Source organism: Zonotrichia leucophrys, chromosome 3, assembly GCF_028769735.1.
Source record: "Zonotrichia leucophrys gambelii isolate GWCS_2022_RI chromosome 3, RI_Zleu_2.0, whole genome shotgun sequence".
NCBI lineage: Eukaryota > Metazoa > Chordata > Aves > Passeriformes > Passerellidae > Zonotrichia > Zonotrichia leucophrys.
Genome location: NC_088172.1, coordinates 70,497,632 through 70,511,063, shown reverse-complemented (window position 1 = coordinate 70,511,063; position 13,432 = coordinate 70,497,632). Strand labels below are relative to the sequence as shown.

Sequence of the window (13,432 nt, the reverse complement as noted above, 5' to 3'; positions counted from 1 at the left end):
TTCCCCAGGGTGAAGCCTAAAAAGTCTCTCTGTGAGAGTGGTGTGCACCTACTGTTCATAGGCTCTTTTCTGTCTCCTAAAGTAAACACAGTAGGAGTAGTTCTTCAGTGCCAGCATAGGATCTGGAAGCAAAGAAGCATTCTAGAGTCACAATTATTTTAATATTAGATGGATTTGATAGGAGTTCTGTGGTTCATTCTTTGTGGGTTATCTGTACAATTTTCTTGCATTACTTTGTTATCCCAGCACAAAAGGAAAACCTGTGTTTAACTGTGTGGTTTAAGCATAGTGCAGTTTGTGTTTGAAGCAGTGCATAGACAAGGATGAAAACATCAACAGCCTGAACAGCCTGGAGCCACTGGGGTGGAAGGCTTGAAGTCTCAGCGTTTTAGTTGAAGGTGTGCCAGAAATATAAGCAAGTATTGGCATGAATTTCTTAAATAGGACAATCTGCTGTTCCTTTCAGATCAAATTGGCAGAACAACAACCCAAAATCATGAGTTCTAGTTTCAAAGGCAAAACATCACATCCTCTGAGCAGCAGACTTGCATGTCTGCCAGATGTCATCTCTATGTTGGCCTGGGAGCGTCCACTTTGTTCCAGAATTGAAGGGGACTTGGTTTTGGACTTCAGTTAGCATTGAATTTCCTTTACTTTCAAAGGCCACAGTATTCTGTTAGAAAACTGGGAAATTTCTGGATAATGGAAAAGACATTTAGGCATGAGATGATTTCTCATGGCTGTTTGGGTGCTAGGAAGTCAAAGCCATCAGTGATTGGAGAACAGTCAGGCTGCTGTAATGAGTTACCATGAGAGATGGGTTTGAGACAAGAGCTTGCTGTGCTGGCTGAGCCCTTTGCTGCAGGGAGCTGCTGATGTGTGGCAAGGCAGGCTCATTGGAGCCAACATCTGCTGGGTGAGCTTCGTGGCAAATGGTTGTTCTGGCAAAATGAGATGGTGGCTCATTCGTGTGATGTGCTGTCTAGCAAGCTTACCCCTAAAATTCCTAACTATGCTTCATGGGGATGCTGGAATACAACCAGGTGGGCTTGAGGTATTATCTCTGCTATGGCTTTTCATTGTCTTCACTGCTATTTTGGAGAACTTTTATGTGAAAGAGTGCATTTTTCAAACAAAAAAAAAAATCTTTAGAACTGGGCCCCAAGAACCAAGGCCTAATTTGTTTTAATTTATCTTTCTTTAAAAAACAATTATCAGTTCCTTCTGCTGCATGTTGAAATGCACATTTTGAGTTGATGGTTGTCTGCAGGGAGCAGTCCTGCAGCCTCTGATTTGGAATGCTTCCACTGAATGTGTGTAAATAGTGCTTCAAGCCCCAAGGTGGGGTAGGTGAAGCCATCTGGGAGGAGGTTACCAGCTTTCACCAGTGGTCATTTGCAAAATCACAGCCCCTTGCCTGTTTTGCCTGATTTCAGGAGATTTGTTTGAGCAAGTGTGAATTACTGGAAGGAGTAAATGTGCAGTCCATGAGGGCTGTGGTTGCAAACCCAGGGTGGTTTTATCCCAAGACAGTGAGTCCCAGCCTAAGACTAAGCAGCCCTGTGCTGTAGCACTGTCCCTGTGGGGCACAGGGGCTGAGTGCTTCCTTGGCCGCACTCTGGGAATGCTTTGATAAGGGTATCATTCTGTATCACCACATTCACCTGCAAGTACCAGGCACGGGTGAGTAAGTATTAGTATTGACTTTGAAAATTAAAGTTGCCTTGGGAGTGTATAATTCGTTATACATTTAGCACAGCATAAAGAGAAGGCTGTCATCTCTAGCACAAGCTAAATTAATGGCTTAAATTACTAACATGTACACTGCTGTCTTTTCTAGCAAATATATTAGTGACTGTCATCCCTTTAAATATGGGTTGACATTTTCTCTGCTTTTCCTTCAGTGGCTGAAAAACTGTATGGGAAAGTTTCCGTGTCTGAATTTTATATTTGGCTTCTCCTCCACTCTGGAAGTCATAACATTTAGATAAAGGTTTTTCCTGCATTAAAGCTCAGGAGTTTGTTAAACTGCTAGTTATCTGCATACAGAAATCTCTATGCAGGCTGATAGAATACAAGGAAAGAGCTGAAGAATCTTACTGGCTTTATGATTTCACTTTTGGTATTTTGTCTCCTCCTTCACAGAGTGTTGAGAGAGCTGTAAAGTTCCCACCAACTGCTTCTCTCAAGCTGGGGCCCTACTGGTGCCTCTGGATCACTCATGTATCACCCAGCTTGGAGAGAGAAGGAATCCAGGCCGGACTGCAGCACTGGAGATGGCAGCAAGAAGGGGGATTGGAATTTTCTCAGCTAATAGTGGGCTTTGCCCACATTATACCTGCTCACAAATGGCAGAGTAGTCAGCAGGTTGCTTTTCTCATGTGTGCACAAAGCAACACCATGTGTTTCAGGTCACACTGAGATACAGTTTATGGATTATCATCTTCAGTAGAGCTGTAATTCTGGCACTGGAGGACTCCAAGATTGAATCTGACCAAGGAGTTATTTTGTGGGGTCCATAGAGCAGCCACAAGGCTGCAGCAGGCTCATGGAGGCCTCTGACCTTCCTGAGGGACTGGGACCCTCACAGTGACTCTGACAGTGACCCTCACTTTGTGTGCTCTAAGATTGCCCAGTGCATTGGTGATATGTGAAACCCTTTGAACTTTTTCCTGGGCTTTGAATAACATTTTTGTCTCAGCCCTTTTATAAGAGTACAGTTTAGGGAACAAAATAGGCTTTTAGATTTTTCAGACCAGGATGTTTTGTTGTATGAGGGAGATGGGTACAGAGACCATATTCACACCTCCATCTGCTCCAGAGCAGTTTTGTGCAAGCTTTTTGTCTTATAGTGCACCTGTTCTTTTTAAATTGCATGATTTAATAGCCATTTAATAGCCAAAGGCATAAACATGTTTTAAGGATATGTTTTCAGAAAGGGCTGCTGTGGTCTTCTAATGTCAAAGAAATAGAAAATTAAGTATAATAGTTCATGTCTGCAGGGATGTTCATTTCTATCTCAGATCACAAAACTCTGAGCTTTAAAAATTATCATCAGTGTGAGAGTACATATGGCTGGGGAACCATGGACAGATTTTCCCATCTAGAGTCTAGGGAATTACTTGATTTTCCATATGCTGATTGTAAATAAACTGAGAAACTGTAAAATGCTGTTAAATTTCTCCAACATTTGTGAATAATGCTAAAGTAGACAATAAAATAATGAAGCAGATGTTTACAGGGGAGCTGGAGAAGGACTTTTTACAAAGACATGGGGAATGGCTTCAAATGAAAGAGTAGGTTTAGATTAGATATTAGGAAAAAATTCTTTGCTCTCAGGGTGGTGTGGCACGGGAACAGGTTGCCCAGAGAAGCTGTGGATGCCCCATCCCTGGAGGTGTTCAAGGCCAGGCTGAATGGGGCTCTGAGCAATGTGGTCCAGTTTAAGGTATCACTCCTGTGGCAGGGGGTTGGAATGAGATGATCTTTAAGGTCCCTTCCTTCCCAAACCATTGTGTGATTCTGTGATCTCACAAACTGTGCAGGATGGACCATACTAAGTTGGTGTTCTTTTGAATCAAATAAAGGTAGGAAGACAAAATGGGGGAAGAAAAAAACTGGATGTCATCATTGATAGGAGTCTTGCATGCTATGGCAATATCAGTTGGTTTATTCCCCAAAAGTGGGGAAAAAGCCTTACTTTTATCCTAACTAACCATTAGAATATACAAGGAACACTTGTGTGAGGAAGCTAGATGTTGATAAGGCAGTATGTCTAATTTTGGAAATTTGTGTACCAGCTATCTTACCCTCCCTAGGAAACTGGCTGAAATCCATGATTAGGCAGAGTCAAGGTCAAAAAATGAGACTTGGATGGGGCAGAGGTATAGCTGAGTCAGATTTATTCCTGCATTTTGCTTGCTAAACTGCTCTTCCACAGGTGTGGCCTGAGTCAGAAGTTAGGCAGCTGGACAATGTAGCTGTCAGAGTAGAGTTTTTCTGCAAACAGAGGATTTTAAAAGTCTCTTGTGAGGAGAGGCAGGGCAGGGGTTTTCTGTTGTGCTCATGATTGCAGTGGACAGAATCTCCTTTCCCTTTCTTGGTGGTGGCACACGAGATGTTGGGAGAATACAGTTCAAAAGGGCTGAAGTGTAACTGTTGTGCACAGCAGGGAGAACAAGAGGAAATAATATAATTGGTACTTTGCATTTGAGTAAATGTCTCCTTTCCCTGCTGCTTCAACTAATATATATTCCTTGTCTGCTGAGGTAGTTGCTGTCAGTAACTCACTATGTCTGTAGGAGTTTTTAAGCATGTGGTGAAACATTTTGCTTAATGAGGCCAACACCTTGATTTTTTTGATTCTAAGACCAAATAGAAAGAGGAAAACCAAACAAGTGTTCCAAATTGTAAAAGCAAGTGGACAACAGAAGAGCCACAAGAGCACTGTTTTGAAAATGGATTTATAAGAATTAATTATACTTTTAGTACCTTCACTAAGCACATGTTTATTGCTTTTCACACATCTTTCTCTTGCATAATGCCCACTGACATTTTACTTCAGCCAGAATTTCTCCAAGGGTTTTGTAGCAAATAGCTTAAGGCTTCTGCATCAATAGCAGGCAGATCTAAATCTGTATACCTTTCTAGGGACTGGTAGCTGCTAGCATGTGCATGATGTTAAAACAGGTTATCACTGAGGTTTAGTAGGTTTGAATATGTATTGCTGAAGGTGCTTAGTATGTTATTTTAAAAATATTGGCCTAGCTTTCTACAAGGAAAAATGCAATAATAAGGATTGGAAAGTATGAATGAGAGATGCAGCTGCTGCTTTTTTGTCATACAATGTTCTTCAAATGCAACCTGGGGCTGGATGTGATGCCTCCAATTCCTCCTAACTTTGAGTATCTGAAAGCTCAGAATAGCTTGAAGTCTGCCATGGGCTAACATCCTTTTGGATTAAATCTGGAGCAGGGAAAATGGACCGTGCTACAGTAATGTATTTTGTTATTAATGCTCTCTAGGGATATTCTCATTTGATTAGGTACAGTTCAGAGACCATATTCACTACTACTGTAATCACCTCTGCTGAATAGTTTAGAGAGTCATTCATTATGCACAATTTCAGTCTAGATTAAAACACAGAAAGGTTTTAGTTGGTAAAATATGTTTGCTATATCAAAACATTAAATTGCTGGTTTTACTCATGTGGATAGTTTCTTGGTTTGCTAGTGAGAAAGAGCAAACCACTTCATCTTGGCTGTTGAACTTGTTTGGGTATCAAAACGAGCAAGTGCTGTTGAAACAAAAATGAGTAGAAATTGTTGTAAAATAATTTGGGAGCTGTTAGCATTGAAATCTTCCAAGTTTTGCAGGATGACAGTTTAAATTTATGTTAGCTCTCAAAACACAGAAGCTTTTAAATACTCACATTTAGGTTACATTAGTATCAAATACCCTTGTCCTCGTTTCAGCAGTTGACTGTCTGTGCTGGTAAGGACTGGATTGTCACAATCTAAAGATTTAAATGTATGATTACTGTGCAGCTAGCTTCTATCAAACAACAGTGTTGTGCACATTTATTTGAAAATGTGGTGCATTTTCAAATAATTAGAAAAATTTGAGATGTTTAAATTGACGTTTTGATTTGCAGATCATAAACATCCGATGTAACCTAGATGTTTTTTATATTTTAAGGCTCTTAAAATTATGTTACATTAAACTCCTTATTGAAAAAAAAGCTCTACATTTCTGTAGCCCAGAAGAGAACTGCAGAGACAAAATTTGTATTTGACCCACAGTCCTGTGGTGCCTGGGTTGATGTTCATCTACATGCTGTGAATTTTTACTGGAGGTTTCCTGGAGTTTTATCATTAGTGTATTTTCAGTAATTGCTAGTGTATTGTGTAACAGGAAGGAGCATTTTGTCACCTATTTAGGACTTAGTTTTGCACAAGGATCTGCAAGGATGAAATGCATATTCATGACATGATCTTTGTTAGATTGATTTTGTAAGGTTTTCTAATCCTTCCTGAAGGTGTGCAGACATCAGGTCAGCCTGAAGGGTAGGCCTGAAATGTTGAAGCAGAAACTGCTGTACTGCAATTGCTGGCTTTGTGTTCCTATTTTCACTGCTCATACCAGCTGTACCTCTGTCAAATCAAGGCAGCGTGTTCAGTGTGGGAACTGCTGGTTGCTTCATTCAGTGACGAACCTGAAGGTACAGAGACACATTCCGTTTCAGAAGGCTTGGTTTAGTCTCAATCCATTACCTTTGGTATTTTTCCCTGTTGACAGATGCACTGGATACTGTCTGTCTGGTTGAAAGATACTCTCTCATGTTATATCCTATTTTTTTGCCCCATGCAGGTCTAAAAAAGACAAGGCTAAAGCAGGAGTAAAACCAGACAGCTCTGATCAGGAGCCAGAGGGACTGACCCTGCTGGTGCCAGACATCCAAAAGACCGCAGAGATCGTTTATGCTGCCACCACCAGCCTGCGCCAGGCAAACCAAGGTGAGCACACACACTCCTGTAAGTGCTGCTGCTGTTTGCCTGTTGTGCAGCCATTTACTTATATGGCTTTACTTATACTTACATAACTCATAACTCAGCTTAAAGGCAAGGCAAAACACTTCCCTCCTGTCCCCAGCTGCTGACTGCATTTTCAAAAGTGGTTGGAACCTTGTTGAAGTTTTAAGTGTTTTGATGAAGGAAACAGAATAATTCAAGTAAGTTAGAGGACACCTAACAGCTTTCTGCACAATTATGTAGCACCATTTTTTATTATTATTTTTCTTGGAAGAAAACAACATACAGGACCTTTAGTAATAAAACTTTTCTGTTGAAACTAAATCTTCTTAATTGGATTAACTATGAAGTAGATGAATGCAGAACTAAAATCTGAAACATGGGTTGAATCTCAAAAGACCATCTGGTTGTCTAGTAATATAAACTAAAGATTAAGTAGCTGAATCAGGGGAGTGCATTTTATAAAGGTATGTATAATCAGCTCCTGATTTTGGAGAGTCCAGGAACGCATGTGGGAATTGCCATCCACACAAGCATATGTCATACTTCCTATTTGAAATTTAAAAAAAAAAAATTAAAAGAAACAACAAAAGATTATTCAAAGAAGCAGCAGCAGTCATGACTTATTTCTAAACTGAGATTATGATCTTTATTTACTCCAAGCTGCTCAGATAATGGTATACAGTAGTGAGAAAGAGATTTGTATAACCTAAGTGATGCCCAATTTTGAGATATGTCTATGGAAGAGTGTAACCATAAAATGGCAACATTTGCTGTGCTTTTCTTGGAATTACATAGCTAATTACAAATAATCACATTTTACACAACAGAAAAGAAGATGGCTGAATACTCCAAAAAGGCTGCTGTGAAGCCCAAGCCTTTGTCTGTTTTACGATCCCTTGAAGAGAAGTATGTGGCTGTCATGAAGAAACTCCAGTTTGGTAGGTTGAGAAGTGTGAACGTGTGTGTTTCAGAAAGCAGACACTGAAGAACGGTGTGTTGTGTGGAACAGAATCCTTTATTATTTTAAAAATTAACAACTGTCTTGCATATGTGACCACTGATAATTTTCATATGAGGAAAATTGTACATCCATATTCTCAGGTTACCAACTCATGCACTCTTTGAACTAATAAGAAATTTTTTAAGCATGCATTAAGGTAATTCAAGGGACCAGATGAATTCAGTGATGTGATGGTGTTCATATTTTCATTACAGTAATGATTTTTTTGAGTCTTTCAGTTCTCAAATTACATTGAAATGTTTGATTTTTTTAAAGCTCATATATGAGCTTTATATATTTATTTATTTATATATCTATATATAAAGTATATAAAGCTCATATATGTTACTTTTAAAATAGAAAATAATTCAAATCAAAATGTGTTTTTAGATGAAGCTGCAATAAAGGTAATTGTGTCTTTTCAAGAAGTGCAGTGTATTGCATTTGGAAAATGTGATGGGAATTGGTCCTAAAAGGAATGTGTTACCAAAAAAATTCATAAAGAACTAATAGTATCTTATCCAAAAAGGAGCTATAAAACTATTGCAAAAACATTCTCACTGAGTATTTTTTGCATTGCAGTGACAGCATTTGCAGTCACATTTCTTTGCTGTTGTATTTGCAAGAGGTTTTCCTCACAAATGTTTGTGGAGCGTATGCCAAGAATAGGAGCTATGAAGGTTTGTAGGAAGTGAGAGCTTTTCCCTCTGGCAGCTGTGCTACAGATTTTGTGTAGCAAGTGATTAAAGAAAACCAGCTCTAGTGTAGTTTTTCATGGCTCCTCAATAACATTGCCACCAGCACACAAGTAAATACCACTGGCACTTGGCTTCACAAGGGTTCCATTATTAGCATTGTTATGTATTTGTCAGTATCATCATGTTCCTGGTTGGGAATAGCTGGTAGCTTTCCAGATTGGGAGTGGTGTATATTTGACAAGTTGCATATAAAAGTTTGTAAATTAGCTGCAGAAATTGTTTCAGCCTAGCACTGTTAATGCTTTGGTTTCTGTGATCACTGTTAATGCAAAAAAAAAAAAAAAGTGTTTTCTGAGTTATTGTGAAGCAAATTAAATTTTCCTTTTTTTAATTTTAATGCTCATAATCTTTATCCAAGACTAATCCCCTACAAACTTCCCTCCTTTCCTGACACATGAAAATTTCCTTCTCATCCAGATACATTTGAAATGGTTTCCGAAGATGACGATGGCAAGCTGGTGTTTAAAGTGAACTACCACTACATGTCTCAGGTGAAGAACGCGAGCGACGCCAACAGCGCGGCCAGGGCCCGGCGGCTGGCGCAGGAAGCCGTGACTCTGTCGACCTCCCTGCCACTCTCCTCCTCCTCCAGCGTCTTCGTGCGCTGTGACGAGGAGAGGCTCGACATAATGAAGGTAAGGAAGCAAAGCTGGGTTTAGTTCTCTCTTCAGCTTGGCAGAGAAGTGTTCAGGAAGGTGCCTGAAATCTTAGGGAAAATCAGAAATATTTCACATCCACTTTAATTGCTGTCCAGGCATTAATGGAATTGGTAGTATTTGAGTCTGAGTCTGATGTCTCAGCAGCTTGGCAGGGACAGGGAGAGCCCATCTGCCCCAGGAGTGCTCTGTTGGCCAAGGAGTCTTCACAGAACAGGATTCATTCTTTTTCAGCTATTCAAAAGGGAAAAGTTTAGTGCTGTTGCTCCATTATGTTCCAAACATATCTTCGCATGTGACCATTGAAGTTGCAGGCAGTAGGTATGGAGAAGTACACTAAGTGCCTCTGGACCTGTATTTTGGAAAAACCATTCTGTTAATGGCATCCAATAGGAAAGAGTTTTCAGCTCCTTCTGTCTTGCTTTCCATTTGGAATCTGGAGAAATGAGTGTTCACAGAGGGCTTTGCTTACCCACATTATCAGAACGAACAGACCAGCAGCCTGTGTGTGATTATGAGATCTAATAATAATTCCTGCTACACAGCAGGTGGAAATAAAATACTTCATATAACTTACAAAATCTCAACTGTGTGATAGATACAAAGGTGGGGATTTTAAATTCTCTTTTTTTTTTCTTTCTCTCTTTTTAATGCTGGTAGGTTCTCATTACTGGTCCTGCAGACACCCCATACGCAAATGGTTGCTTTGAATTTGATGTGTATTTCCCACAAGACTATCCAAATTCCCCTCCACTTGTCAATCTGGAAACAACTGGAGGCCACAGTGTGAGATTTAATCCAAACCTCTACAATGATGGCAAGGTAAGTCAGCTGGGATCCTGTGTTAGATGTAAAAAGGAAGTGAAACTGATGAAAATTGTTTCCTTTTGTGATCGAATTATGGATCAGCCACTCCCGATGTACAGGAGGAAGCTCTGTGGTTAATACCAGTCTTCAGAATTATATGAAGAGGGATTTGCCAGTTTCAAGTGGGAATTACCTCCTTTCTAAATAGTCTTGCAGATTTTTGGAGATCCAGCCTTTATGAGTTGGATTGGACCAAAAAAGCAAGTACTTTTGACTGAGAAAAATGTTCTTTTCCAACATTTTCTGCTAAATGAACCAGTCAGAAATCTGTTTTGGCTAGCTGAAATGCCCTTTCCATGGACAGAGTATGGGTCATATCAGCTGCAGCTGAAGGTTTGCTGAGTGCTTTGTCTCTTCTTCTCCATTTGTTTTCTATTAATGTGGACACAGAATATAATTCCTAGTGGAGACTTTATCTCCAATTTTCTTTGTCTAATTTTAAGTCTTGGAAAATACTTGCCTCTAAGTTTCTTCTGTTCATTTTGTCTCTTTGTTTTCCCTGTCGTGGATTTTTCCATTTCACAATAAGATTCAAGAACACTATAAACTTCCCTGACATTCAGATCAGTCACAAAAGTTAAAGAATAATTCAAATTTCTTGGTAGAATGTGAGACAGAAACCACCTTTTACATGCTTAAGCAGAATGATTGTCTTCAAAACACACAATTACAGGTTTTATAACAGTATTTAAAGCAGAAGGTAGAGAATTGGATAATATTCATAATTTTTTTTTTGGAACCACTAGAATCCATAGGTTTCCTGTGAGGAAAAGCAATCTGCCTTGTCTTATTTATTTATTAGCATGCTGTTCTTGTTATCCACATTATTTTTATGTTTTCCTTTCAAAATAGTCTCATGGTCTTAAGCTGTGCTAGGAGAGTCTTCGGTTGGACATTAGGAGGAATTTGCCCACAGAAAGGACGTTTAGACTTGGGATTGGGCTGCCCAGGAAAGGTGGTGGAGTCACTGACCAACCCTGGAGGTGTTTAAAGCAAAGACTGGACCTGGCACTCAGTGCCCTGGTCTGGTTGACATGGACTTGTTCCATCACAGATTGGACTCAATGATCCCTGAGGTCTTTTCCAACCTCATTGATTCTGTGATAGGAAACTTGTTTTTTAAAGGAAAATGTGATAGGAAATTTGTTTTTTAAAATGCTGTTGTAAAAAAGTTTGTAAAAAAAATTAATGTAATGCCAACATTCTGTCCATGCAGAGCAATTTTGTCATCATATTTGTCTGTGGTATTAATAATGTCACTTTTTCAGGTGTGCTTAAGCATACTTAACACATGGCATGGGAGACCAGAAGAGAAATGGAATCCCCAAACATCAAGTTTTTTGCAGGTGAGCAATTTCTTCTTTCTCTTCTAAATGTCATTTAGGAGTAGTAAGTTGTCTCTTAGTCCTAAAGATTCCTTTTCTAGACCATTTAAACCAGACTAATCTTCAAATAAGCATAAATAAGACAAAAGTCCAGAAAATGTCCTTGGAACTCTTGGAAAGGAACACTGCTGAGGAGAAAGGTTCTTCAGAATGCTCTTTCTAATGAGTATTTCTGTTGATCTGGTCTTGAAGAGCAGCTGTTCATGTGTGCAGCTTATTCCTGCACCAGCTCTGCCCAGATGATTTCAAATAGTTTATTTTATTTTCAAAAATTAAAAAAAAAATTACTAGGAAATGACTATCTCATGGATTTATCACAAACTTTTTATGGTGAAGACAAAAGAGGCTCCACACTGAGAGATGAGAAAGTGAAGTACAAGTGCAGACTGTAGCCTTCCTCCTCCTAAGTGTGCAGGTGAGCTGAGTAGAGGAAAAAAGATGAAGGGAATGCAAGTGCAGCTATGCTGTATTCAATAACAATTAGTGTTACATTAGAGCAGAATTTATTAGGGCATGCAGTCCTTATAATTTTCAGCTTTATTTCCCAGACATGCACTGACTCACAAGCAAAGACATTAAGTAAAAGTAAAGCTTGCAATGGCTTCTTTCCTATGGCAGTTACTGAATTTATTCCGAGTTTGGAGTAATTGTTATGTAGCACAAGGTACAATTTCTGTTCCAAATCCTAGAAGACTGCACAGCTTCAGCATAATAGAATTCCTGCCTTCAGCAGAACAGGTTTCAGCTTGTTCAGGATTTGGCCTTGGAGAGCAGATTTATCAGTCTCCTACTTTATCAGTTCAAGAATGGTCTGTTTCCATTGTGTGGAAGTCAGGCGAGCGAGGCAGAGGGCCAGCATGGGTAAACAAGAGCTCTTGCCTAAGCTCAGCTGCCAGGAGAAGCAAGAAAAGGTGGAAGGAGGGGGTGGCTGCTTATGCAAAATAAAAGGATATTGACCAAACATTCAGGAGAGCAATGAGGGAAACTAAAGCTCAGATGGCACTGAAAATGTTGAGGGTTAAGAAGACAAACATGAAGAGCTTTTCATAAGTATGGCAGCAGCAAAAGAACACACTTTCCTTAGGCTCTCCAGCTGCTCAGAGGGGAAGGAAACATATTGGCAAGGGCGTGGAAAAGGCAGAGGTCACCTCTGCCTCACTCTTAGGGGTAAGACTTGCTTTGCCTTGTCCCTGAGCCCTCACTAGGGAGGTTGGTGAGAATGAGGAATTACCCACAGTAGAGGAACAGTATTGAAGGTGCTTGGACCCACATGTCCATGGAACCAATCCCCATGAGTCCAGGGGAGCTGAGGGAGCCAGCTCGTACCACTGCAAAGCCATTAGCTCCCATCTTTGAAAGGCAGGACAATCAAGGGAATTTCCAGGCAAATCTCCCACTCAGCTTCAAGATCAGCTAGAGAGAGGATCATGTTGGGATAGGTATCCTTAATGAGTGCAAGTCTCCCAAGATCCAAATTCTTAATCAAGAGATGAACTGCAATTTTGAACTTCAAGTGTAAAATCAGTGTAGAAGGAAGTCTTATTTTCACCAAAGTTCTTTTTCTTACATTAAAATGTTAGATTTGATAGTTAGAAATCACATGCAGCATAGAAGTTTATAATTTAAAGCTTTCTTAGAAGTTTATAATTTAAAGCTTTCTTTCAGTGTTTCATTTTGAGAATAGTAAGGAAACTGTTGGAAGAAGTCCCATCCCTACCATATTGGTAGAAAAACACTTTACAACTATGAAATAGAAAACAGCTGTAGGACTAAATAAATTGCTTGGAAAGAATTAAGCACTACATGTTTTTTCTGGCTCAGAGATTGAACTATCATCAGACCACCCAAAATACTTCAGAAATTAATTTTTATTACCCAGCAAAACTAGAAGATTGGTGTATAGTTTCTCATTCATTACAGTTATAATTGAAAGTATTGACTGCTTATTCAGGCCCAGGAAGTAAAATGCTGCAGTGTGAAATTTCTCCACCATAGCTACTTTGAAAAGATATGAATATCCAAAATAGAACATTTTTGAAAAGCAAAAGCCTATTCTTCCAGAGACATGTAAAAGCCATAGAGATCACCTTTCATACTCAAAGCCTTGGCCCTGAAGTCACTCTACCATGACTTAGCACATCTACATTAATATTCTGCCTTTTTTGGTAGCTATGTGGCCATTTGCTTGATGAAACCTGATCTGTGAGGTGCATTCTGTACATTTTAATACATT

The 13,432-nt window shown here is 39.5% G+C and overlaps 1 protein-coding gene across 3 annotated transcripts in view; it reads left to right on the top strand.

Annotated features, from left to right (window-relative positions):
- BIRC6 (baculoviral IAP repeat containing 6) overlaps window positions 1-13,432 on the top strand; it is a 175,687-nt gene that overhangs the window by 155,000 nt on the left and 7,255 nt on the right. For all 3 annotated transcript variants that reach the window (XM_064708739.1, XM_064708740.1, XM_064708738.1), the window contains exons 67-71: window positions 6,370-6,515; window positions 7,361-7,471; window positions 8,709-8,926; window positions 9,608-9,769; window positions 11,083-11,160. In XM_064708739.1, coding sequence (XP_064564809.1) covers window positions 6,370-6,515; window positions 7,361-7,471; window positions 8,709-8,926; window positions 9,608-9,769; window positions 11,083-11,160 — 715 coding nt within the window. The remainder of the gene's footprint in view (window positions 1-6,369; window positions 6,516-7,360; window positions 7,472-8,708; window positions 8,927-9,607; window positions 9,770-11,082; window positions 11,161-13,432) is intronic.